At 54.5% G+C, this 27111-nt stretch overlaps 1 protein-coding gene across 1 annotated transcript; it reads right to left on the bottom strand.

Moving 5' to 3' along the window:
• Positions 1-840: 840 nt before the first annotated feature.
• Positions 841-27111, bottom strand: Bpifb1 (BPI fold containing family B member 1). Its single transcript, XM_048349393.1, has 18 exons — positions 27096-27111; positions 26887-27018; positions 24708-24797; positions 16047-16202; positions 15439-15580; positions 14885-14992; positions 13082-13231; positions 12632-12713; positions 10724-10787; positions 9065-9150; positions 8052-8231; positions 7257-7310; positions 6582-6740; positions 5533-5600; positions 5155-5200; positions 4198-4261; positions 2973-3049; positions 841-943 (listed from the first exon to the last, which is right to left on the bottom strand). The coding sequence occupies exons 1-18, from the start codon at positions 27109-27111 to the stop codon at positions 911-913; spliced, it is 1707 nt and encodes a 568-aa protein (XP_048205350.1). The 3' UTR covers positions 841-910.

Below are 27111 nucleotides of genomic sequence, written 5' to 3'. Positions count from 1 at the left end.
GCGGAAGCACTTGGAGCAGGCCCTCCCTGGCCTCTGGCCAGGCCCATCTCGTAGTAGATTGGAGAGGCTCCTTCGCTGCCTCCTTCCTCTGCCGCTGCCAGCGGTCCCCATACCTGCTTGTGCTCTGAAGTGGAATAGGGCCTTTTCCAGAATTGATTGCCTCCTCTCTGCCTGCAGGGGCCCTGCTGATGGAGGGTGATGAGGGCCTGGGGGAGCCCGGGTCTGTCTGGAGAACAGGGGCCCATTGTCTGCTCCCTACCTCCTGGCCTCAGGGAGGCCAGGGAGACAAGGCACTGTCTGAGTGGGAAGGGCCTTGGGTGACAAGCCCAGCACGCCCAAGAGGGCTAGGGGACACATGACCTGGCACTCCTCAGGGAGCACACCCCAACGACAACCTGCACTTCATCACCACAGCCATCCCAGCACAGCCAGGACTCTGTCTATTTTACAGAGAAGGAAACTGAGGTTCCCGGAAGCGGAAGCCATGCTGAAGGATCAGAGACGCCTTAGGTGCTAGCCTAGAACACAAAGCCTGGCTCACAGGTTCCCAAGGCCAGGCAGCTCAGGGAGAACCGTGTGCATCAGAGGTCATGCCGCCATAGCGGGTCCTGATGTTGCGTCCTTTGTTCCTGAAGTGCAAGGAGCCTGGGGCCTGGCCCAGCCACACACAGCTCAATGTAGCTCATGTTGCCACTGCTGTGCCCACACGCCACAGCCTCCAAGGGCTCCGAGTCCAGGCCCCAAGCCCGCCATGGCAGAGCGACCCCCTTGCTGGACAAAGCCACACACAGACCGCAGGGCCATGGGCAAGTGTTTATTGACTGCATGGAGGGACGGTCAGCAGGGCGGGCTCCCATACTCCATGCTGGGACCCCGCTGGTCCGTCCAGTCTTCACTGCGAGAGAGGATCCTAGACAGAGGCTGGGGTGAGCACGAGAGCACCCTGAAACAGAAGGAGAGTCCTGCCTTGTTACGGTTTATGTTCTTTCGTCCGCCACAAGGTGATGGCAGCCAGTGGCAGTCACTCAGGAAAGACTCTCAGCACAGGACATGGGGTCTGTGACACAGAGGGTCTACTGCAGGGGACAGAGCGGGGAAGACTGCTGCCCCCAAGCCCAGCCCACACCAAGATGTTTCATAAAATACAGATTTCCTGGCTGTCCCCCTGTGAGCTAGGGCCTGAGAAGCACACAAGATTCTGAGTTTTTCTTTTTTGAAACTAAGTACAATAGGAGGAATTTGTTAGATTCCCTCAATATTTTTATTATGACTATTGTCAAGATCCAGCAAAGGAGACTGAGCCACAGGCTCACGCCTCTCATTCAAGCTACTCAGGAGGCTGAGATCTGAGGACCATGGTTCAAAGCCAAGGCAGGAAAATCTGTGACTCTTATCTCCAATTAACCACCAAAAGGCTGGAAGTGGCACTGTGGTTCAAGTGATAGAGTGCTAGCCTTGAGCACAAAAGCTCAGGGACAGTGCCCAGGCCCTGAGTTCAAGCCCTGCTACTGGCATAAGAAGAAAAATGAAAAAAAGATTCAGCAAAGGAAAAGAACTATATAGTGAATTCCTGTCTTCTCAGAACCCAGATCCTGCCTCAGCTCTTATTCTGCCCAGACCAGCTATAGCCCATTTGTCCTTCATCCTTCTCAGTTTCCAAAGTCTAGATGTTATTTATTTGTTTTGTTTTTTGTTGCCAGTCCTAGGATGTGGACTCAGGGCCTGAGCACTGTCCCTGGCTTCTTTTTGCTCAAGGCTAGCACTCTACCTCTTGAGCCACAGCACCACTTCTGGCTTTTGTTCTATATATGTAGTGTTGAGGAATTGAACCCAGGGCTTCATGTATACGAGGCGAGCACTTTACCACTAGGCCATATTCCCAGCCCCCCAAAGTCTAGTTGTTATAAAGTTACAGAAAGGAGATCAAATCAGGCAGCTGGCATACACCTGTAATCTTAACGACTAGGGCTGAGATCTGATAGGTGGTTCAAAGCCAGACTGGGCAGGAAAGTCCCTGAGACTCCAATTTCCAATGAACCAAAAAGCCCAGCCGGAAGTAGAGCTGTGACTCAGGTGGTAGTGCTAACTTCTAGCAGAAAAGCTCAAAGCCAGTACTAAGGCCCTGGGTTCAAGCCCTAGGAATGGCAAACCAAAAAAAAAGGAGGAAGGAAGGAAATAAGGAAGGAAGGAGGGAAGGAAGGAAGGAAAAAAAGAAGGAAGGAAGGAAGGAGAAAGGAGATTAGTGTGCTGCTAGCTAAAACCAGATCAATAGAGCAAACTCGGAAATGGATTTGGAAATTGATCTAGAAAGAGATGAAGATGGTGGATTTCAATCTGTGGCCTTCTCCAGGATGGAATGGCTCAGAAATGTGGGGCTCTGAACAAAGCGTGCCTCAGAGGAGCCTCCCAGGTTCCTGGCTGACAGCTGGTCACGGGAGGTGGCAGGCCATGGGCGGTGGGGTTCCTTATCCACTTCTGCTTGTCTGCCACCTGTCTCCCTCCCCTGTGGTTTCTGCTTCGTGCCTTGGGAAGGCCACACTTGCACACAGCAGGTGCCTGTGTCCTCCCACCTTAGGTGCCAGCCAAATGTCACCTCTCCTGAGAAGCCTTCCTTGTCTACCCTTCTTTGCCAGTCTCCCTTCTGAGCTTGCTTTGCTCTTCTTCTCAGTCCTTAACTACTCCATGCTGGAATTCAGGCTCTGAAAGGACAGTGATGTCTTCCGTTGTTCATTTCTGGGGTCTCAAGCACTTGAGGCCATGCTTGGCTTATAGCAGGCCTTCAAACGAAGACTTACTGAATGAAGAGCAGTGAATGAATGAACGAGGACAGGCGGGGCAGAGCCTCTGTTACAGGTGAGGAAGGGATTTAGGAACTTGATCAAGTGTCTGGCAGGGCCAGGACTAGAACTCAGGCCACACCTTCCAGTCAAGGCAGGCTATTCAACCCCTCCCCCCTCCAGGCCCCAACTCACCTGGGCCACAGACCACGAGGCTACATTGTATCCCAAGGCCTTCAAGACTGACATGGGGATCCCATGTCTTAATTTGCCTGCAATAATAAATATGGTCAGAGACAGGAGGGCTAGGAGGGAGTGGGCAGGTTCATGGTTCCTGACACACAGCATTTGCCCCCGCCTTTCAGCTTCTGCTTGTCTGTTCTCTGCCCCAGCACCCACTCAGCCTCATCTGCCCACATCTTGCCTCTGGCTATCCACAATGTACCTCTCACATCCCTTACATTCCTGCTCGAGAACCCTCACTGGCTCCCAGCATCCATAACTGGTTACTTTTTCTTTTTGTTGATGGTGGGCCTTGAACTCAGGGCCTAGGCAATGATCCTGAGCTCTTTCACTCAGGCCAATGCTCTACCACTTTGAGCCACAATGCCACTTCTGATTTCTCTTGTGGTTAATTGGAGATAAGAATCTCACAGAGGGACTGGGAATGTGGCTTAGAGGTAGAGTGCTTGCCTAGCATGCTTGAAGCCCTGGGTTTGATTCCTCAGTACCACATACACAGAAAAAGACAGAAGAGGTGCTGTGGCTCAAGTGGTAGAGTGCTAGCCTTGAGCAAAAAGAAGCCAGGGACAGTGCTCAGGCTCTGAGTTCAAGCCCCAGGACTGGCAAAAAAAAGAAAAAAAGATAAAAGAGAGAGTCTCATGTACTTTCTTGCATGGGCAGGCTTTGAACCTCTATCCTTAGAGCTCAACTACCTGGATAGTTAGAATTACAGGCACAAGACACTGGTGCCTGGCTACAGCCAATTTCTATACTTGGAGATTTCCTACTTTCATCAAACAAGACTATGAAAAGTGCTGCTGGTCTAGCTTCCCCCTCTTCCCACCCCATTGCCCATGTGCCTTCTGTCACATGTCTGAGGAAGAAGGACTTATTTCCCCACATCACAGATGGAGAAACTGAGGCTCAGGAGGGGTGGGCCGCTTGTCCAAGGTCAGGCAAGAGGGGCCAGGAACTTGAACCCAGGCTGCCTGAGCCTCTTCTAGGGTCTGTCTGCCCCTGGACCTGCTCTGCTGGGCTCCCTGCTGCAGAGCAGGAGCTGGGGGGGGGGGGTTGGGGAGGGCACTTCCTGCTGGTGATGTTCCCTGGAGCCGGGGCAGGGGGTTGAAAAATGATGAGCTGCAGGCACAAGAGGCAGCCCAGAGCCTAGGGATGGCTGGTGGCTGGCACTGGCACCCACCATTCTCATTGGGCAGCAGCGTATCCCTGAGGATCTTGGTGAGGACACTCTTCAGGACATCCGGCTGTGAGAGAGAAGGGGATCATTGCCTGAGCAAGTGCCAGGGCCACGCAGCCATCATGGGCCTGGCGCAGAACTACTGGGGGTTCCGGGGACCAGATGCCTGGGGAGAGGCAGGAGCTCAGGTGCCCTGGGATACACTGGAGGTCACCCCCACCCCCAAGGGCTGCCCTCTGTTCCAGCCCTCCAGTGTGCCTGCCTGGAGAGGCCTCTGCCCTGTGCCCCCCACCCCTGAGCTGTTCACACCAAGCCACGGGTCCTGGTTTTGGAAACCATCTTGTGTCCCAATATGCATTTACAAACCCCCAGAAAGACCAAAGAAAACATGGCGGAAGATGGGATTCAGGCCGGGGGCTGGGGAAACTGAGGATCAGGGGCCGAGGCCGGCTGCCCAGGCTCACTGAGGCAGCCCTGCACAAGCAAATGCATAGCAAATAGGACTTTTGCCTTTCTCCCCACCCCCCTGTCAGTCCTGGGGCTTGAACTCGTGACCTGGGTGCTGTCCCTGAGCTCTTTTGCTTAAGGCTAGTGCTTTACCACTTTGAGCCACAGCTCTACTTCCGGTTTTCTGGGGGTTAATTGGAGGAGATAAGAGTCTCATGGGGACTTTTCAGCCTGGCTTTGAGCCTTGATCTTCAGACCTCAGCCTCTTGAGTTGCTAGGATTACAGGTGTGAGCCACCAGTGCCTAGCCTGCCTTTGTCTTCTTAGAACAGAAGCTTGCCAGTGCATGCTATGTGTTTTCAACCATGTCTGTAGTTAGCAGGTGCTCAGGAAACATCTGAGCCAGGAGGCTGGACTTTGTGGGCATCTTGATGGAAGCAGATCCTGGCCTGTGGCGCTTTGTAGAAGGACTATTCCAGCTGTGCCCCTCTCCCCCAAGTTAGGGGACACTTACGTTGAACAAACTGATATCGGAGATCATCAGGCGTATCCGCTCAAAACTGTAACAGAAGATGGCATGGGAATGGCCACTTGACATCCAGTCTTTCATCTGACCACTATCAAGCACCTACTGTATACCAGGCACAGCACAAGCCCGTGCTGTCTTGGAAGTGTCTAGAATGGGCTGCCCAAAGCCCTGGCAATGGTGGTGACTAGGCCATTCCTGTGGCTGGGGCTGCCCTGCCCTGAGACTGCCTTAGGCCCCTTCATTCTCCTTCCCCATCTCTTGCAGGACAGCCCAGGCATCTGCCTGACCCGGATCAACCCTTACCCAGGCTCACAGGCCAGCATGCTATTGCTTGTAGACTTGTCACAATGATCCACGTGTTACCTGATGTCATTAAAGTTGAGCATAAGTCGGTCATCTTCGGCATAAAACTGAATTTCTGAACTGGCTTCCTGCAACAAGAGAAGCTGGGTTCCATTTCTTTTGGGAGAGAAGGCATTGGGTGTGAAAAGAGATGCTGGGATCAGGGGGTACCTGGCGTGACCTCATCTCCTGGCTCTGTGCTCTTGGGGACAGCTTTGACCTTTCTGGGCCTCACTTTTGGCATTTAGTAAGTGAGTGATGCTTGGCTCCCACTCCCACCCGATGTAAACAGAGGAAATGCCTAGGGGCCGGCGCCCTGCAGCCTGGGGAGGAGGGAGGGCAGGACTGGCAAGCCCTGGCCGGACAGCAGTCATGGTGGGTGTTACAGGAAATCCAAAAGCTAAGCCAGGTGCCCCATGCAGCCCAAGACCTGCATCAACCTGACTCCTGGGCTGGGCGACCTCAGGGCAGTGTGCACAGAGCCCCGGATCCTGGGGGACAGTTTGTCCTGCAGTGCCTGCCACTGGCCATGGAGGGGTCATGGGCCTCCATGGAAGGAGGCCAGGGAAGAGGCCCAGTGCCTCCAAGGGGGCTCCATTGCCCCTGTCACCTGAGGGAGGCGTGCAGTGGAGTTGTGCAGCGGGCCACCTGCACAGCTGTCTGCAGAGAGCCAGCTGTAAGGCAGTAGCTACCTGCACCTCCTACTCTGTGGTGATTCCTGTATGGTTTACTTGGTGCCTCATCTCCAGTTAATTTTCACCCTCCGTAGTGGATGCCTTGGTCCCCTTGGAGGTACTTTGTGTTGCCACCAACAGTTCACAGCCACCCTTCTCCGGGGTGGAATGGTCTGACCCAGAGGGGTTTGTTCCCCTGACCCCTAGGGGCTCTTGGTGGCTGTGACTGACTTAGGAAGGGTACAGAGGGCTGGCCTCCGCATACTGCAATGCAGGCTCTTGCCCCAGACCAATCAAGTCACAAGGTCAAAGCTGGGCCCCCAAAGCTCCTGGCTCTGGTGGGGCTTCCCCTTCCCTGTGCTCAGGAGGCCCCGAGGCAGGTGCCACGGAACTCACAATGCCCAGGGTGAAGAAGGGCCGGACGTCTTTATTGGTGGCAAACACTTCCAGCTTGATCAGCTGGGCCATCTTGGCACCGGCCTGGCTCAGGAAGAGCTGGGGGTTGTCGCTCATGACTATCTTCACAATCTGGGTAGGGCCCAGCTTATTCGCGGCCTGGAAAAAGACAAGGGACCGGGCCTGCTCACTGTGGCCCTGAGCCAGGCTTCCTCTCTGAAGATCTAAAGATCCCTTCTTGTGCACATCTCTCTCTCTCTCTCTCTCTCTCTCTCTCTCTCTCTCTCTCTCTCTCACACACACACACACACACACACACACACACAACAAACGGCAGCTGTGTTCCCCCCCCCCCCCCCAGGTCTGGAGTACCCTCTCCTTCACAGATGTGCCCCTCTGACCACCACACCAAAGGCAGGCTCCCAGGAACGCCCTGGTCACCCCCAGCTCCTGTCCTTGATCACCATACTTGTAATGAAACACTGGGCACATGTGGGTTCCCTTTGCACACAGCTCAGCTTGTGCCCAGCCCCATTGCGTTGGCCAGCCTAGGCCCCACCCTGAAACCATACCCCACCCTGCCCATAAGCCTGCCCATGCCCCGCCCATGTTTAATTCATGCCCCGCCCTCCATCCCACATGCCCCGCCCCATGCCCCGCCCAGAGCTTGCCCACCGTTTTGTTGATGGCCTCGATGCTCATCTTCAGCTCACGGGCCAGTTCAGGAAGCTGAGGGTGGGAAGAATCCAGAGCCAGTCAGCTGGATAGGGCACAGGAAGGTCATCTCCTGGCCCCACCACCAGGATCCTAGAAACAATGGTGGGCCCTACAGTCCAGGCCATGTGTGTTACAGGTGGAAAAACAGCCTGGGGCCCACAGCTTCTGCTGTGAATGAGAAGGGGGTGTCTGCAGCCACTCTGTTCCCAGAGAACATCTAGCAGTGACTGCAGGTAGGACTGTGGCTGCTCTGACCACTCCCCCTCTCCCTCATCCCAGCTCCAGAGCCCCGATTCAAACCCTCAAGGTCTCAGTCCCTAAAGTCCTACCACCTCCAGTGACTTCCAGCCAGCCTTTCCCCTTCACGACCTCCAGCTCGGAAGGAAGGAGACTGATTCACTTGTGATGCCTGCCTGGGGTCACAGTGTGGTGAGCAGAGGCCTCATCATGCCACCTGGACTACTCCCGAGCTAAGACAGAGGCTCTTGGCTCGATGGGCTCTTTCATAGAGGAAAGGGTGGGTGTGGTTCTGCCGGGCAGAACTGGGCCAGAGCTGAGGTCACTGGGCTGTTTCCAGCCTTCCAGCAGAAGGGAGGGTGCAGGGGCTGTCAGGGGAAGGGGAGGGGGTGTCACCTGAAGGAAGCAGGAAACTCCTGCCAGAGACCTGGCAGCCTTGGATTTTCCCCTGGACTCCCCCTGGGTTACAGCCTCCATCCCTCCATCCTCCATCCTCCATCCCTTGATAAGGCTTACCACGAAGTCCAGCAGGATCACAAGCTCTTCCGGAGAGATTATGGCAGCCACCATGTCGCTCACCACATTCTGCCTGATGATGAGGCTGACGGGGGCCCTGTGCTGGGTGGGCAGAGCCAGGGAGGTATCGGAGTCATTGAACCACTTGGTCACCTGGGCCTTGGAGTCCAGCAACTTGGCCTGAGGAGACAGAGCAGGGTGTGGCTTCGGAGTTCTTACCCCACCACCATGTACCCAGCAACCCCCTAGCAGGGAGCCACAACATGGAGGTGTAACCATGTCCAGGAGAGTTCCTGTGTTGGAAACTTAATCCCCACTGCCAGTGGCTGGAGAGCTAGGACCTTCAGGAGGCCATTAGCTAGAGATGAGTAGATGGATGTTGTGACAGCAAGAACAGTGAGTTACTGCTGGAGTGGGTTTTTATCAAAGTGAGTTCAGAGTCAGGCACGGGTGGCTCACACCTATAATCCTACTTAGGAATCTGAGATTGAGAGGATCACAGTTCTGCATGGGTGAAAATTTTACCAGACACTAAATAGCCAGCAGAAAAACAGATGATGTAGGCAGAGCTTGGCAGTAAGAGGGCTTGCTTAGCAGGCACTCAATGGAGTTCAGGCCTCTGTTGGCCTGCTCTTGCCTGTTCTTGCTCTTGCATCTTCTGCCATGGAGTGAGGCAGTTAGAAAACTCTATGAGTTGTTTATATGTCATTCAGTCTCAGGTACTTTGGTGTAGTGGTACGAAATGGATGAAGACAGACACCATTCAACCTGTTTCCCTTTTTTGCATTCATTGCCAGGAAGCTTAGCTTGGGATCCAGGCAAATGACTTTGCTTGAATCTCAGGTTGCATCTGCTGGCTTTTCTCCCTCCAGATGGCTTGCATGGGATATTGCTGGGTCCGCGTGTGCCCCGGTTTTGGGGGGCCAGGAGTTTTCTCTGCATGTGTCTGAGTCTAGGAGGTTGGAGGAGTGCAGCCATTTCTCTACTTTGCTCTGAGGTTCTGGGCTACTCACCTGCAGGTTGAGCTGGATGCTACTGCCCTTGATGGCAGGAGACAGAAGATCAAATTTCAGCAATCCAGGACTGAGGAAAATAGGCTCTGCTCCCAGGGGAGGGAGGCAAGAAGAAAAGTTCTGTGAGGAGGGCAGCTAGTGCTGGGGGTGTGGTATCATTGGGGGGCGGGGGCGGGCGGTAGGGCGGCGAGGATGGTGATGAGACTGGTGCCCTGCGCTAAGCCTTTCACTCTTAGACTCTCTATTCCCGGGAAAGGGCCTTTCCAAAGTCTTACTGTGAAATCTTAACCTATCTCATGTCATTTGTATCTGTCTCTCCCTCACTGGGCAGGCGTGGGCTTGAACACCCAGTTTGCACACATCGGGCTACACACTTGTGTTGGCCTGGTGATTCCCCACATGGCCACTAGGTGGCGATGGCTCCTCATCTGCCTGCTATATATATAGACCTAAGAGCAGGGTGGGGTGGGTTAACCCTGACCTTGACTTTTGGGAATAGAGAATAGACCTGGCACAGGTTCAAGTCCCAGTGACATTGGCTGGTCCCTTCCTGCCTCCAAATGCAGTTCTTTCCTTCCCTCCACCTGCCCTCCCTCCCCCCTGTTTTCTTTCTGTGTTAGATGCTCATCTATGCCGCTCAAGTGAGCTCCGCCCTCAGCCCCAGCCTCCTTAGCTGAACACAGGTGTAATAGCCAGTCCTGGCCCAGGCGGAGGACAGGGTGCTGGCAATGGGAAAATCGGAATCAAGCCCCCTTGAACTGGAAGAAACGATTTCCCACCTTCCTCACCATGAATTTCCTCTGTGGGTTCTGACAAAGGACTTAACTGTTCTGAGCCCCAGCTGTCTCGTGTGTGAGGCTGGACAATGAGCACCTTATGTGGACGGAGGAGTCAGTGAGATGGAGGCCATGTGGACCCAGCCCAAGGCCTTGGACTCTGCACCAGCTTGGGGCTCAGTGAGCATTCATCCACCTTCTTCCTCCCCTCTCTGACTGCCCTGTGAGCGGCCTTTTCAGTGCCTAAATCAGCAGATGGTAGAATTTCCATCTTCCCTGTCAATTCCCATTCTAAAGGCGCCAGGCATGGATGACTGACCAGGTGGGAGCAGAAGCTGCTGTCCTCCTGTCTCTTCCTTCCTGGAAATAGATCCCATCGCTGTCCTGTTCTCTCTCCTCTCATAGTGCAGAGGTTGCCTCCCATGTCATCCATCCATCCATCCATCCATCCATCCATCATCCATCCACTCAGCCTCATGGGTAAACTTTCCTCAGCCTGGCAGGATATCTGCTGCGTGCCTGGAACTTTCTCAAAAACTTTTCATCCTCTTACAATCCTTTGGGTTAGGGATGTATAAACTCTCTTTTACAGCCAAGGCAATGGAGACTAGGAGGTGGCCTTCTGCATGGAGCAATGCAGTAGCAGAGCTGGGCTTTGAACTTGCCCCTGCTGGCCTCATCTAGAACCTCGCATGATGCCGCCGTCATGGTGGATGACTGCCTGTCCTCGGAAGGGGTATCAGCCCATGCTCATCCGCCTGCTGCTGGGTCAGTTGCTCAGGCTTGAGTGGGGTCCTCCAGGTGGAGGCAGGGTCTGAAGGCTGGACTCTGCAGCTAAAGAAAAGGGGTGAGGGTGCGTGCCTGGGGGAGGCAGTGCACTTACCCTTCACCAGCTTCAGGACATCTGCGTACATGCCATCGAAAGCTGCCTGGATCACAGGGCACAGCTGCAATGCACAGACCCAGGGCTTCATTAGCGAGGCCCCAGCCCCAGCCTTACACTGACTTGTGCCTGGCTTCCTGTGCCCAGGGCCAACCAGGTGTTCATTCATGGGGGTTGGGTGTGGACAGGTGTGTCCACCCCCTCAGCCAGCCAACACCATAGCTCAGTTTGTCCCTTGCCCCATGCCCAGGGTGTGCCTGGCCTGCCAGCTGCCCTCGCCATCTTGCCCCTCCTCTTGCTCACAGGAGCTTGTGTTTTCCATATGGGAAGTGGAGACCTCACTTCTTCATGCCATGAATCACTGCTGCAACAGAGGCCAGCCAGCCAGCCCCCTCCTGTAGGCGCCAGACTGGCTGTTTGTGTCCTAGGGGAGAGTCGAGCCGCCCCAATACTCCTCCTGCCTCCCCACCCCCCACAAACTTCCTCTCCCCAATATTGCTGGTGTGTCTCAGCAGGGGAGAAATTTTTCGAGACAAGTTATGATGACTTGAGGGGGGTCGTGAAGCCCAGTAGAGAGAGGGCAGGGGGGCCATTAAACACCCCACACCACATTGGCAGAGGAACCCTGGCCTCACCCACTCTGCGGGGAGAGAGGATGAATGCTTGCCTTGCCTTTTCAGGGGAACCCACAGGCCTCATTCTCTGCTCCAAGGCAGCCTGTTGGTCCAGGCCCAGTGCCCAGATCATTGAGGTATCGGGTCTTCGTGGGAGAATCTTCTGGGGACCCCAATGCTTCCTATCCACCACAATGCTCCATTCCCACCTGCTTTCTGAACCCAGAACTCAGGAAGGATGGAGGATGGAGGATGGAGTATCAGGGACTCCCAGCATGCACTGCGGGTGGGGGACTACCTCCTCCCCCCACAACTCCTCATTCTTCATCTCTCACCCGACTCCCACGGGAGCCCCCCTGGACATCCAGGTCCTGCCAGGCCCCTTCCCTGCACCAAACAGAATGGCCAACACCTTCAGAGGGTCCCCAGGGTTGACCCATTGCTTTCCACAGCAAAGAACGATTGCATTTTCCAGAGGAGTTCCTGCTGGATGCCAACTCCACTCCTGCACTGTGCCCTGCAGTTCCCTTCCCGCCAAACAAAATACTCCTATGACCATGAACCTAGCACAGAGAGCCATGGCCAGACCATGAGGGCAAGGGAACGCGTGGCCTCCGTCCTCTCATTGAACACAGAGACTATGAAGGGTTCCCCCACATCCCCCTGCCCCGTCATCACCTTAGTGGTAACTTAGAAAAATAACTACAGCAGGACTCAGGGAGTTGGCAGGCCTAGAACCCACACCCAGATGGGAGCGAAACAGTGGCTTGCTGACGCTAGTTTGTTGAGCCAGTTTGTAGGGATAAATCGTTTAATTTTTTTTTTCTTTTAGGCATTTCTGAGCTGGGTGCTAAACCTAGACATTACTACGAGTTAAATTTACAATATGATTTAGATAGATAAACTTACATTTAAAAGGACTTATATTATAGATGAATTTAGTACCAATCAAACACGTATCGCTAACGTTATTTTGCTGTATTTTACTATTAGATCTGTTGGAGTGCCCACCCCGTGGTGGCTTTCCTCCTTCTCAGCCCCTGCAGAGACAATTGTTGAATTTATCAGGACATCACTGACCCAGGCCTCCGGCCTGGCTTTTGGCAGTTTCATCACCTTGACCCGCAACCATCTAACTGGCTCAGTGGTACAGTCCCCGGCTCTGGCTCTGGGCTCTGCTGCAGGAATTAGTCCCAAATATCCCACCCCAGCCTTCAGCACCAGCTTGCAGTTTCGCTGCCGCTCGGCAGAGGGCAGTGCAGCCTCCACAGGCCTGAGGCCCAATTCCACTCACCTTCTCTTTCACCATCTGGGGCAGGGCTGGCACCAGGAGGTTTATGACGTTGTCCGCTAGGGAGTTGACCAGGAAGGATAGCCTGTGGGAGAGGAGAAGGGGGAGACAGGAGCGGTCAGAGAGGGTCACCCCACACCGGCTTGGCAGAAGCTGAAACTTGGGGAAGGAGGAACTTGTCCTCTAAACCCGGGGTACACAGTGTTGGGGGCCTGGAGAGCAAGAGCTGGGTAAAGAGCAGTGTTGGCCAGATTCTAAAGCCTTTGGTTTTCTTTTTTTCATTAAAATTTTTTTTTATCAGTATAAAAGTGATGTCCAAAGGAGTTACAGTTACACAGGTCAGGTAAAGGGTCAGTTTGCTTTTGGACACTGTCATCCTGCAGCCTTTGTTTCTAGCTTGGTCCCCACCACCTGCCTGCCCAGGGCCTCCGGAGGGCAGAGCCCGGCACTCACTTGTTCAGCAGGCTGACGCGCAGGCTGCCCTGACTGCTGAGGCAATCTCTGAGGACCAGGCGGTCAGGGCCACTGGGGCTGCTCTCCACCCCGATGAAGGCCTGGGCCTCCGTCTCCATGTGGAGCTCCACGATGGTCTTCACCAGCGGCCTGTGGGAAGAGGAATGGGGCATCGTCCACGCCCAGGCGGGAGCCAACCCGCTGGGCATGCGTCCTCCCGCTCCTCCTGCCTGGCAGGCTCCTTCCTGCCTCCCCTCCGTGCCCCACTACCGGCCTCCTCTCCTGGTTTAACTCCTTTCCGCGCACTGACAGCTTCTGAACTTGGACCCTGCTGGCTACTACAATGTCCTGCGAGCTCGTCTTATTGAAGCTGACAGCACTGAAACCCGAGTCTCCAAACTTGGGGCTCTAATGGCCTTGCTTGCCGGTCCTTTGGGTTGGTTGCAGGCACAAGCCTTGGAACTATCGTTCATATTCTCTCTCTCATGTGTGCTCTCTCTCTCTCTTTCTGTTCACATTCAGTTCATCAGGAAATCCATGCTGGGTGCTTATGCTTACGCCTGTAATCCCAGCAGCTCAGAAGGCTGAGATCGTGGTTTGAAGCCAGCTGGGGCAGGAAAAGCCCATGAGGCTTTTCTTTCCAACTAATCAACAACAACAAGAAAAAGCCAGAAATGAATTGTGACTCAAGTGGTAGAGCACTGGCCTTGAGTAAAATGTCTAAAGCACTGGTGGCTCATGCCTGTAATCCTAGCAACTCAGGAAGCTGAGATTGAGGATCGCAGTTCAAAGCCAGCCCAGGCAGGAAAGTCCTCATGAGACTTTTATCTCCAATTAACCACTCAAAAACCAGAAATGGTATTGTGGCTCAAGTGGCAGAGCCCTAGCCTTGAGCAAAAGAAGCTCAGGGACAGCGCCCAGGACCCAGTGTTCAAGCCCCACAACCAGCAAAAAGAAAAAAAGATAAATAAAAAATAAAGAAAGTAATTAAAATGTCTAAGGGACAAGTGCCTCGGCCCCGAGTTCAAGATCCCGTACACACACACACACACACACACACACACACACTCACTCACACACACACATTCCAGTGATCTCTATCTGCTTCCAAAATCCATGCAGACTCCGGCCTCTTCTCCCCACCTCCCTGCCTCAAACCTTGCTATCTAGACCATCATTTCTCCCCAGCTGCACACCTCCCGCGAGGGCTTGATGGCCTCCCTGCCTTCACACCACTGTTCCCGTCAAGTTGGTTTCCCCCAGTGGATAGTGGGATTCTTGGAAAAGGCTGATCCACACCCTGCCCTCCTCTCACTCAGACTTGCACCTTCCTTTGTAAAGGCCAATTCCTCACCTGGCCTGCACGGCCTTGCCTAAACTGGCCACAGCTGCCTTCTGACGTTCTCTCCCAGTACACCCTCTCTTCCTTTCTCTTTGCCATTCTCTTTTCTTTTCTTTTTTCTTTTTTTTTTTTTTTTTTTGCCAGTCCTGGGCCTTGGACTCAGGGCCTGAGCACTGTCCCTGGCTTCCATTTGCTCAAGGCTAGCACTGTGCCACTTGAGCCACAGCGCCACTTCTGGCCGTTTTCTATATATGTGGTGCTGGGGAATCAAACCCAGGGTTTCATGTATATGAGGCAAGCTCTCTTGCCACTAGGCCATATTCCCAGACCCCTCTTTGTCATTCTTTAAACTAGGCAAGGGTACTCATGCCCTAGGACCTTTGCACTTGTTCATCTCTCTGCTTAGGATCCTCGATTCCCTCCAGATACCTCTAGGGAGGTACCTGACTGAGGGGACTCACGTGTTGAACCCGGCCACCATGTCCAGGGGAACCCTGACCACCAGCTCCTGGTCTTTGACTGCGGCCTGCACTTGCAGCTGGAGGATGTTTGCAGAGGTGACTCTCAGCCTGGGTAGGATTCGGGGAAGATGAGAGTCATACATCCAGTTCGGCCTGCTCCCACTCTGTCTTTCCTGTCTGTTTTAGCATGGCCCTGCCCCCATCCCTCCTCTCCACCCCCAGCTGACAAACGCTGCCAGTTCTGTGGTTTTAATGGGGTGAACTGAGCCCCTTGGGCTGACTGTAAGACCCTCCTTCTCCGAGGCAGGCCTCTCTGCCTGGAGTACACTTTCTTCCTCTCTGTTTGGCTGAGCCACCCTTCCTTCTCTTCCCCTTCCCTTCTGGTGACCTTCCTGGGTGGCTACCCTCCTAGGGCTTGGGAGAATGAGCTTCTCAGGGGAGGGACTTAGTCCCGTCTGTTTGATCAGGGACTGACGTTGGCTGACTGACCGGCCAATCGTATGCAAGGGGACTGGGCAGGGGGTGGGCGTGGCGCTGAGGCCCAGGCCACTCACCAGATGATGTGCCTCAGGATGGATCCAAACAGGCTGGTGATCAGGGGGATGCCCCCCGTGGTCTTCTGCCTTATGGCGCTCAGCAGCGGTAGCTGATGGAGGAGGGCGGTGGCATCATGCTCCTTCAGTTCCTGGGTCAGCACTGGACACAGATCCAGGAATTAGAGGCCGGGGGGGGAGGGGGGGCTCTGGGCAGGGAAGGACCCCTCCAGGGCGTAAGTGAGGCCCCTGCTGGACTGGGAGCATTGGCCACGGCTCAGTCTCGGTGCTACCGGGAGGCTCAGGGCATGGCCAGGGTCACGGCGATGGTGAAGGACAAAGCTGTGTGAGACCAAGGCCGGCAGGTTTCCTGGTCTGAACCTTTGCCCTGGGGATGGGTGCACTGGTGGCCTAACTGGGGAGGGGGGGTCCATGCTGCAGGCCGCAGGTGGGTGTGGGGGCTTGTGGGATTTCGTAGGGGTCATGGCATCATGGGCTCCGAGGTCATTGCCTCATGCCCCACCCGAGTCCTGGGACCCCAGCCCTGCTTGGCACCGCCCCCGTGTTGGGGTCTCCCTCTTTTTCTGAGGGCCTCGGTGACGGTGGTGATGCCTGGGGCCCAGACTTACTGCTATTGATGACTTCTGGGCCCAGGGTGAATACCGCAGGGGGGGTTGGGGTGGCTGGGGCCAAATTGGCTCCCACAAAGGCACTGAGGCAGGCGAAGACCCACAGGCTGGTCATCTTCTGGGTGTTGGTGAGCAGCTGGTGGCAGGTGGTCGAGCCTAGAGTGAGCACAGACAGTTTGGTTAGCTGGGCATGGAGGCTCAGGGCAGGCCCACCAAGCCGGCTGCCTGGGTGTGGCATTCAGAAGGGGGCATTTTGTGCAGGGTTGGGGAGCAGGACCTGGTCCTGTGGCCTCAGCTCCCCAGCTCAGCCTCTCTATGCCTCCGTGTTCTCTGACTGCTGGGCAGAGTAATGAATGCCACATCATGGACGGCCGCTGGCAGGGAGTTGGTATCTAGAAGGCATTTTAGCATGGCACCTTTTAGATGTACCTCTCGCTATCTCCCCCATCAGCCTGGCACTTGAAAAGCCTCTCCTGCCAGCCACAGGAGGCTCATACCTGTAATCCTGGCTACTCCAGCGCCTGAGATCCAAGGAGTAAAGTTCAAAGCCAGCCCAGGCAGGAAAGTCCATGAGATGCTTATCTCCAATTAATCATCAAAAAGCCGGAGAAGGGCTGGGAATGTGGCTTAGTGGCAGAGTGCCTGCCTAGCATGCATGAAGCCCTGGGTCCATTCCTCAGCACCACATACGCAGAAAAAAAAAAAAGCTGGAAGTGGCCCTGTGGCTCAAGTAGTAGAGTGCTAGCCTTGAGCACAATGAAACTCAGGGACAGTGCTCAGACCCTGAGTTTAAGCTCTAAGACTGGCACACACACAAAAAAGCTGGAGATATGGCTCAACTGCCAGTCTTGTGTGACAAAGCTAAGGGACAATGTCCAGGGCCTGAGTCATACTCTAGTAGCCACACAAAACAAAACAAAAGTCTCCCTTTCAGCTTCAGACCCTTTCTCCTTCTTTGTCCCTTTCTGCTCTATCAAATTCCAGCTGCATGAACAATTCTGGTTTCTCTCAAAGCCAGGCCTTTGCCCTGGTCCTCCCTGCTTCCTCCATCCTCCCGTGCTGTTCTTCTGTGACGCTCCTATCCATCCTTTCAAGCCCCACCCACACTTTCACAGCCCCTAGAGCTGCCCCTCTCCTGCAGCCATCTCTAGAGCTCAGTGGGAGGCACGCAGGAAGGTTGGACTTAGGGGAGGGAGAACGTCAGTGAGACTCAACAGTGTGGAGTGGTCACTCGATCGGCAATAGTAAGGGGCCTGGGGAGGGAACAGTGGGTTTGGGATCAGGGAACAGAGAATGAGAGAGAGGGAGGGAGAGGGAGAGAGGATGATGATGAAGAAAGAGGAGGAGGGGGGAGAGAGACAGAGACACAGAGAGACAGAAAGACAGAGACAGAGAGAGAGAGAGATGAGGGGAGAGGAAGGGAGGAGAGGAGAGAAAAGGAGAGGAGATTCCTGTCCTATGCTCTGGTCCCCCCTGTGGGCCGGGGGGACCCCGCCTGGCCCTTCCTGAGCTGGTCAGCTTACACTTGCTCTGCCTTCTGCCCCCACAGAGAGCTTCTGCCCGTGGAAGGGAGGTAAGACACTGGCCCAGACATGGAGCCCCTGCCTGTGGGTTTCTTGTTGCCAAGGCCACAAATGCCTTGTGTCACTCTGTCTTCCGGACCACCCCGTGCCTCAGACGACCCTTCAAATCTCAGCCTGGGTCCATCTGCAACATGGCACCAGCTCCCCTCCCTCTTACACCCAATGCCTCGAGCTCTTCCTTTCCCAGCATCTTCTATCCAGACTTAAAAAAAAATTAAACGCTTTAATCAATGACACATTACTGTTCTTGTTTGTCTATGTCATACCAAGGAATCGAACTTGTGCATGCTAGTCAAGCACTCTACCACAAAGCCACATTCCCAGTCCCTTCTATTCAGCTTTGCAGCCTCTATGTCATCTCCTCCAGGAAGCTGCCTCTGCCTGCCTTTCCCCTTCCAAACTTCTTTTTCCTCTTTTTGTCAGCTGCAGGGCTTGAACTCGGAGCCTAGGAGCTGTCCCTGAGCCTCTTTGTGCTCCAGGCTAGTGCTCTACCACTTGAGCTCAAGTCCTTTCCCCTTCCAGTCCTGAACCTTCTTCAGCACAGCAAGCTGCACATGGAGCCACCTGGGGACTTTGTTAAGCGCCCTTGCTCAAGCAATCGCTGTCTGCAGAGTGAGGGATGAGTCTAGAAAAGACCACCAGCCTCCCCCATCCTCATCATCACTCTTCCGGGTGAGGAAAGCGCTGACTCTGAAAGGTTCCAGGTACCCAAGAGCCCTTGCTGGGCCTCCCTGACAGCCCCCGTCCTGGCCCTTCCCCCACATTTACCTGGACACCCTGGAGCCCTGGGCCCACCTGACTCCTCTCCTGGTCTGCAAACCCCAGCCTTATATCCCACGCACCCCAGCCCAGCGGGCATCCTGCGGGTGGGGGCTGAGGCCCCAGGCTGGGCCTAGGTCTCCAAGGTAAATATTTGCAGCTCTTGGTGATCCAGAGCCCTTCCGGGAGGCAGTGAGACTCCAGCTTCCTGGGGCTTAGAGAAAGGAGGGTCGGGGCTGGCACGAGAGGTGGGGAGGTGCTAGGGCACCAGGGCAGGGAGCTGGCTCAGGCAGTACTGCAGGGGATGCCATCTTGGTTATAGCAGGAACCAGGCCAGGCTTGCATGTGAGGGTCAGCAGTCATTCTGTCTTTCCCAGGGAAGGACCAGCCTGCGTGGTCAGCCAAGGGCTGAGCCAGTATCTGAGGCAGAAATCTGACTGCAAAACCCATGGGGGGCTGTCTCACAAGCTTGAAGGACACAGAGGTGGCACAGGACAAACTTAGTTCAAGTCCTGGCTCCATTGTTCTGCCATGTGTGACTCTGGGCTTGGAGCATAAGCTCCCTGAGCCTCAGCGTTCCATCTGTGAAATGGGCGCACTGCCAACCCTTCTCCCACAGGGCTGAGCCCAGCACCTTGCATGCAGAAGATAGCTCAGTAGCTGGGTGTGGTTCTGCCGGTGTCATGGTTACTGCTGCTGGTGGGGAAGCCTGTGGAGAGGCTACACTAGCCTCCCCCCCCCCTTATTTATTGTCAAAGTGATGGCCAGAGAGGTTACAGTTTCATATGTTTAGGCCTTGGATACATGTCTTGGGTACATGTACTGTTTGTTACCTCCTCCCTCATTTCCTCCCCCTTTCCCTCTCCCCTCATGAGTTGTTCAGTTGGTTTGCACCAAATGGTTTTGCAAGTATTGCTTTTGGAGTCGTTTGTCTTTTTATCCTTTGTCTCTTGATTTTGGTATTCCCTTTCACTTCCCTAGTTCTAATACCAGTATATACAGTTTCCAATGTATTCAGATGAGATACAGTGATAATGCGGGTACAACCACAGGAAGGGGATACGAGAGGATCATCAACAATAGAAGCTACGATATCACATGGCATGTTGAAAGTAATTACAACAATGATATAACACTCGTGTCCATAACATGGAGTTCATTTCACTTAGCATCATCTTATGCATTCATAAGGGCATATCTATTGGGCTGTTGTGATCCTCTGCTGTGACTAGCCTAAACCTGTGCTAATTATTCCCTATGAGGGAAACCATGGAGTCCATGTTTCTTTGGGTCTGGCTCACTTCCCTTAATATAATTTTTTCCAAGTCCTTCCATTTCTTTACAAATGGGGCAATGTCATTCTTTCTGATAGAGGCATAAAATTCCATTGTATATATGTACCACATTTTCCTGATCCATTCGTCTACTGAGGGGCATCTGGGTTGGTTCCATATTTTATCTATGACAAATTGTGCTGCGATGAACATTGTTGTGCTGGTGGCTTTAGTGTGTTCTTGTCACACTAGCCTTTTTTCTTTTCTTTTTCTTTCTGGTCATGGGACTTGAATTCAGGGCTTGGATGCTGATCCTGTGGGTTTTTTTTTTTCTTTTTGCTCAAGGCTAGGGCTTCTACTACTTTGAGCCTCAGCTCTATTTCTGGTTCTCTGATGATTAATTGGAGATAAAAGTCTCCAATTAATGGAGACTCCAATTAATGGCTTTGAACTGTGATCCTTAGATCTGAGCCTCCTGAGTGGCTAGGATTACAGGTGTGAGCCACCAGTGCCTGGCCCTAACTTTTCAGTCCCCATGATAACACTAACTTTTTAGTCCCTATAGTCAAGTTGGGAAAAAGAAGGCATGGCCCTGTCCACCCACTTTTCCCCCACTCAGCTCCATGAGTTAATTCCCTTCAGAGAACAGATTTGAATTTCCATTGCTGCCACTTCACTGTGTGTCTCGGGTCCCAGGGCTTTGCCTCTCTGCACCTCTTTGAGCTCCTCTGCAGAATGGGATGGTGGCAGCCCCTCCTCCCAGGCCACTGAGCACCTGATGGGGGATGCAGGACCCTCACTGGGACCCTGCCTTCCATTCTCTCCTTCCATGGCGCCATGTCACCTCGTCCGTCCCAGGACAGATGTCGTGGTACTTGTAGGGTGAAAGAGTAATGAGCCTGATTGTGAGCCCAGGGGACTGGTGTAACACCCAGCAGGAGCCCCATCACCCCTGCCTGGGCACAGGCCTGGGCTTACTTAGCCACACACAGCCCAGCTTTACCAGGCACCTGAGTCTCAGCGAGGGGCCAAGATCATGGGATTGGGGTCTAGGGGGCCTTGAGTGGAGTCTAGTGCAGGTCACTCACCTGTCAATCTCTGCCCCCGCCCCCCAGGTTAGCGCTAGGGCTGGCAGGGAACCGAAACCCTGTGCGGCCTTTGGGCATAGGTCAGTGAATTGTTCTGGTTGCCCAACTTCAGTCTGCCAGCCAAGATCAGAGCACTGGGGCTGGGAGAACCATGGGGGAGAGTCCTGTCCACCGGGCAGGAGGGCAGGAGAGGGGCAGCTGGCGGCCTGAGGTCACACAGGCTCTAGCTGGCCTCCTCTTCCTGCTGCTGTGGGGGGCAGGGGGCCCAGAGAAGGGCGCTTGCCACCTTGCCATGTGTACAGATGCCCCAACCCCCAAGGGAGATGCTTGGAGCCAGGAGGACTCTGCGAAGGACCCTGCCAGTGGCCAGCGCCCGGGGCACACAGCCCGAGAGACACTTGCCATGTGTGTCTTCCCAGCCTGCCATGCCCACTGCCCGTGCACAATGTCCCTCTGTGGGGAGCCAGGGTCTGTGCCAGGGACCCACGTCAGCCCCCGTGTCCTGCCTGACCCCTTCCTGACCCCTCCCCCAAGCTCACTGAGGACAGAAGAGGCCAGAGGAGGCCCCTGGAATCTGGAGACACAGCTCAGGTCCTGTCCCCAGGCCCTGTCCCCCCACGGTGCACAGGACCAGCAGCCAACTGCTACTATACAGAGTAATGCATTCCCTCCCTCCCTTCCTCCCTTCCTCGTTGTTTCTTTTTGTGCCAGCCCTGAGGCTTGAACTCGAGGCTGGGGCACTATCCTGAGCTTTTGTGCTCAAAGATAGTGCTCTCCCACTTGAGCCACAGTGTCACTTAGCCACCACACAGCCCAACATAGAGGTGTGAGGCAAAAATGCTAAATGAGAGCATGAGGCCCTAAATTCAAGCCCTAGTACCAGCATGGACACACACACACACACACACACACACACACACACACACACACACACACTTACCCAGACTGTGCCTCTCTCCAGCCTATGAAAACCCTTCACTACTCATGTATAATCAAGCCTTACACGACCTGGCCTGCCCGGCTGCTTTCGTTCTTTCATTCTCACGTCAGGGCCTTTGCGCATGCTGCTTCCCACTTGCCTAGTCTCAGCTCCAGATCCCTTCTTGGCCATTCCTGACCAGGCTGCAGCAGTGCGCGTTACAGCACGGCTGAGGCTTCCGGCTAGCATGTGCTGGAAGTGGACCTCAAAGCTCGCGTGTATTCAGGACTCTGGCCACCAGGAGATCGCGTAGCCAGTGTAGGCAAGAGGTCAAGACCAGATGCACAGCTTGAGTCCCTTTAGCGGGGTGGGGTGGGGGGCTGAGATGATAAGGGGTGGGAGGGGAAGGGAAGAATGTCTACAAAGGCATTTTTGAGTCTCACTTTGTTGCCCATGCTGACCCTAAACTCACAATCCTGCTGCCTCAACCTCCCTAGTGCTAGGATTACAGGCATGAGCCACCATGCCCAGGCAGGGTGGGGGGACTGCCCAGTGTGGGGTGTAGCACAGGAAACCCAGTGTGGTGGAAGTTGGAGCATGTCTCCATGAGCCAGTGAGGCTCAGTTTAGAGCACGAGCATTTCCTGGTCCCCAGAGAGCTGGGGAAACTCCCCTGCTCCCTTCCTCCTCCTCCTCCTTCCTCCTGCCTGGCTTGGGCTCCCTCCAGGAGGGAGAGGAAGAGGGGGAGGGAGAACGGTGGAGAGGTAGCAAGCAAGAAGGTGAGGGAGCCCCCTCTCATGCCTTCCCCCACACAGACCCCTTCTTCCGTGGAAGCCGGATGGGGGGTGCAGACAGTGTCATTGTGAGGTCAAAGCGGGGAGCAGAGTGGAACCCCTATTTTACAGATCACCTAACTGGGTCCCAGAGAGGAGGAAATGGGGGGGTCATCACCCCCTTCCCCCTTTCCAGATGAGTTGGGGTCCTGGAGAGGGCAGTGGCTTCCTAGAGCAGGGGTCAGGGTGTGGCCCCAGCACTGTCTGACCTCCGGATAGGTACTGCCTGTCTGCCTAGCCTCTCCTGGGAAGACGATGGCCACACAGAAACCTGGAGGGTGTGCCAGGAGGGCAGGGTTGGACAGTTGCCACCATTTCCTAAAAAGAAAAGAGGAAGAATTCAGGCCACCCCTCAGCAGGCTCAAGAGCCCATGGTGTAATGGTTTTCCTGGGTCCCAAATATGCTGCATGACGCAGCAGACACATGTCACACTTGGACTGCCTCCGGTCCTCTGGCAATGGCTGTCAAAGTCCTCAAGAATCTGGGGCTCAGCAGGAGGGAGTGTGGGAATCGGTTAGCAATGTCTGCCCTAAGCAGCACAGGGGCCTCACCACCCTGTCTCCCTTCTGCCTCCTTGTTAAAGACCAAGTAGTCTCTTCCAAAACTCTGAAAGGGCAATGAACTAGGAGGAGAGTAGGGGGATACAGAGTTTTCCACTGCCTTATCTCTGGCCTCTGTTTCCCCAGCCATAAAATAGGGATGTAGGGCTCCCCCCAGGCTGAGGTCAAGCTGGCTGGGAAAAGTTGAGCTTATTGTGGAGAGAGCTCAGCCAGTGTGCAGCAAAGATGGCCCTTCTCTACATCCAAGTGTTCTTCCGAGGCTCAGCCCCATCCACTTGACATGCATGGGCTCTGCCAGGACAGCTGCTAGAATATTCTCTGCAGCTTTATGGGCTGAGGAACCCAAAGAGTGGCCTGCAACAGGGGGCTTCTTCAATAAATCCTGGCTCCTACCTGTCATCCTAGCTACTCAGGACGGGGAGATCTTGAGGATCTTGGTTAGAAGTCAGCCTGGCCAGGAAGGTCCATGGGACTCTTACCCCCAGTTAACTGCCCAAAAGATGGACTCAAGAGGTAGAACGCAGCCTTGAGTGAAAAAAGTTAAGAGACAGCTCTGGGGCCCCGAGTTCAAGCCCAGTACTGGCATTGAACAAACAAATCCCGAGCCGCCAGGCAGCCATCAAAGCAGCACGGAGATCAACTTAAGTGGCTGAAAAGGGAAATGATTCCTCTTTAAATTTTAAATACAGAGATTCTTTGAGGAGGAAATAACTCCACAGGAAACATTTAAGTGTGTGTGTGTGTGTGTGTGTGTGTGTGTGTGTGTGTGTGTGTGCTTGTGTGCTGGTCCTGGGGCTTGAACTTGAGGCCTGGGTGCCGTCTGTAGGCTAGTTAGTGCTCTACCATTTGAGCCACCTTCTGGGAGATTTTTTGTTTTGCCAGTCCTGGGGCTTGAACTCAGGGCCTGAGCACTGTCCCTGGCTTCTTCCCGCTCAAGGCTAGCACTCTGCCACTTGAGCCACAGCGCCGCTTCTGGCCGTTTTCTGTATATGTGGTGCTGGGGAATCGAACCTAGGGCCTCGTGTATCCGAGGCAGGCACTCTTGCCACTAGGCTATATCCCCAGCCCTTAAAATTTCTTTTTTAAAAAAGTCTTACACCAAACAGCTTCTTCTTCTTCTTTTTTTTTTTTTGGTTAGCCAACAAGCTCAGTTCCTGTTTGCGAAGGACGCACAGAGGCCTGGAGGATGGAGGCCAGGAGAGGGGAGCAGCCCCGTGCCCTCCCAGCTCCTGGCTTGGGGCCGCCCCGCCGACCCCACCCCCTATTTCAGGGAAACGCTGGGTGACTGCTGATAACAGCCACAAAAGCACAGTCACGTCATCAGCCCGGAATGGCTGGGAAAGAAGTAAAGAAATGGGTTCTGGAACGTTCCAGGCCTAATCCTTCTTTTGTGGGACAGGAATAGATTAAATTCAGGGCAAACAAACTGTGGCTAAGTGTGTGGGGACGGAGGAGCAGGTGCGAGGCGACCTCTGCAGGGGTCACCGCAGGCAGGGGACCAGGGCTGCCCTTTCCCCCACCCCTGCGCAGGTGACCCGGAGGCTCACTGGCACTCTAGGTGCAGGAGCTGGACGGCGTGACACGTGTCTGCCTCAGCCAGCTCTGACCAAGCAGGTGGCCGGCTAGTGTGGCGATGGACGCCAACCTGTGTTGGGGACCACAGCTGTGCGTATCAGCTGGTAGTGCACAGGCCACAGCACCCCAATGGGAGCCAGCACCTGTTTTGAGTGGGCCTCTGGCCAGATTTAGGGGAGCAGAATGGTTCAGAAAAGGCTTCACAGAAGATACAACATTGCCCTGGGCTTCAGGGAGGGCAGTGGAGACCAGGGGTGACTAGAAAGGGGGAGGATAGGAGGGCTTCCAGGAGGAGGCCTCACAGGGGGAGAGAGGGAGGAAGGGTTGGGAGAGTCTGGCAGTTTCTCTGGGCCATGTGAAAGGGGGTGACAGGGAAGGCAGGCTGGGAAAGAGAACTGAGATCTCCAGCAGGTCCCCACACATTTCTGAATATCCCAGGCCAAAGCAGAGTCTTTGGGGTTCACCCTGAGCCCCTTGACTGTTTGGTTTAGAAATTCAGGATGGGTAGGACAGATTTACAGTCAGCCAGCAGGTCAAGTAGTCAGTCCACAACTGGGGCCACTGTGTGGACACTGTTTTGGGTGCCTGGGGCATAGCAGGAGCAAACAGAGCAGCCTCTGTTCTCTGGGACTCACATCTCCCAGAGAGAGAGGGGGAGGGAGAGAGAGAGGGAGAGAGAGAGAGAGAGAAGGAGAAGAGAGGAGAGGAGAGAAGAGAAGAGAAGAGAAGAGGGAGAGAGGGAGAGGAAGAGAGAAAGGGAGAGGGAGAGGGAGAGGCAGAGGAGGAGGGAGGGAGGGAGAGGGAGGGAGAGAGAGAAAGAGAGAGACAGAGACAGACGGAGAGCATGTAGGAACTAGAAAGTGATGAACTAATGTTAAGCCTCCACTCTTTGTGGGCTCTGTCAGGGGACCCTGAACAAGCAAAGAGGCCGGCAGGCCACCGCAGAGATTTCTGCCCCCCTCTAGAATTTAATGCCACACACATACACACGCACCTCTACGCGAGTCTTTAACTTTCAGGCACATGGATTTGCACACAATTTGGAGTTCTGTGCATAAAGGGAAGGGGCTGTGGCAAGACAGGGCAGACTGGTTCTGCCATGTTGAATGGCCTGTCAGCAAGTTCACTGTTCCACCTTGGACTTGCTCAAGGTCACAGGTACTGGACAAGAAGCCAGGATTTGAACTTGGCTCCTGTCTCTTCCTTTTCGGTGGTATTCGGGGAACCCCAGCTCCTTCCATCCCACCCTTACCAGCTGCCACCCTCCCCCCAAGTTACATTCTCTCACCTGCACAATGCCACCCACTCAGAAAGCATTCAGTAATAGAAAGGAACTGTGACTCAAGCTCCAGTAACAGAAAGGGCCGGTGGGACCACAGCGCCATGACAGTCATGGTGACTAGCGTGCCGGGTGCTGGTCGACTCCTTGGTTGCATTGATTTACCTGATCTCACGCCAGCGACTGGCTGTGGGTGCAATGTGGGCTCAGAGGAGGCCTGGGGGAGCTCCCGGCAGAGAAAGGTGAAAGGTCATTTCCAAAATCTCTGACGGACGCAGGTGTGGAGCTGACACTGGCAAATACTGCTGCTCTGTTGGTACTTTTAGTGGTGCTGGGATTGTACCAGGACCTCATGCCATGCATGTGAGACGGCTACCACCAGCTGTCCCCCAACCCTTGTCCTCTCCTTTTATTTGTTTATTTAATTAATTTTATCTTTTTTGTTTGTTTGTTTGTTTTTGGTCAGTCTTTTGTGGGCCTTGAACTCAGGGCCTGGGCACTGCCCATGAGGTTTCCTGCTCAAAGCTAGTGCTCTGCCACTTTGAGCCACAGCTCCACCTTCCATATTCTGGTGGTTAATTGGAAACAAGAGTCTCATGGACTCTGCTGCCCAGGCTGGTTTTGAACCACAATCTTCAGATCTCAGCCTCCTGAATAGCTAAGATTACAGGTAGGAGCCACCAGCCCTTGGCTGCCCACTCATTTCAAAGGCAACTGTGTGTGTGTGTGTGTGTGTGTGTGTGTGTGTGTGTGTGTGTGTGTTAGCAAATGGCTGGAGAGCAATGGAGTCCCAGTGAGATTACCAGAAGGACTGGGAGATGCCAGGAAAGGAGATTGCTTGCTCCCCACAGCGGATGATGGGGCAGGTAGCGAAGGTTCTAGAAAGGCCCGTTCCCAGCTATCCAGGGAGAGTCACGCAGTGCTCTGGGGGCATCCTGCGCAAGGGAGAGCCAGGGTGGAGGCCTCTTACCTCGGGGGCAGCTGTGTCCGCCGGCGGAGCCTCCAGATCCACACGGAGCACACACGCTCTGCAGCCTCCTGCGCCTGTCTGGAGCCCACGTCTGCCCAGGACTGCGAACTCCTGCTCTTTGCTCGTCCTGACCTGGGCACAAGGAGGGGGCCCAGGGGAAGCATGGGGCGCCTCCTTGGGGTTGGGTTTCTGTGCTAACATTTACTCACCTGGTCGCCAGGTCAT

This window comes from Perognathus longimembris, chromosome 6 (assembly GCF_023159225.1).
Source record: "Perognathus longimembris pacificus isolate PPM17 chromosome 6, ASM2315922v1, whole genome shotgun sequence".
NCBI lineage: Eukaryota > Metazoa > Chordata > Mammalia > Rodentia > Heteromyidae > Perognathus > Perognathus longimembris.
The sequence above is the reverse complement of the archived record's forward strand: the minus strand, read 5'-3'. Positions and strand labels throughout refer to the sequence as shown.

What these genes read in the sequence shown, in the direction of transcription:
- Bpifb1 (XM_048349393.1), bottom strand. An exon ending in ATGGTGGCCGGGTTCAACAC is followed by an intron (nt 13,232 to 14,884) that starts GTGAGTCCCCTC and finishes CTCTTCCCACAG; the next exon opens with GCCGCTGGTGAAGACCATCG. An exon ending in CCCAGATGGTGAAAGAGAAG is followed by an intron (nt 10,788 to 12,631) that starts GTGAGTGGAATT and finishes TGTGCATTGCAG; the next exon opens with CTGTGCCCTGTGATCCAGGC.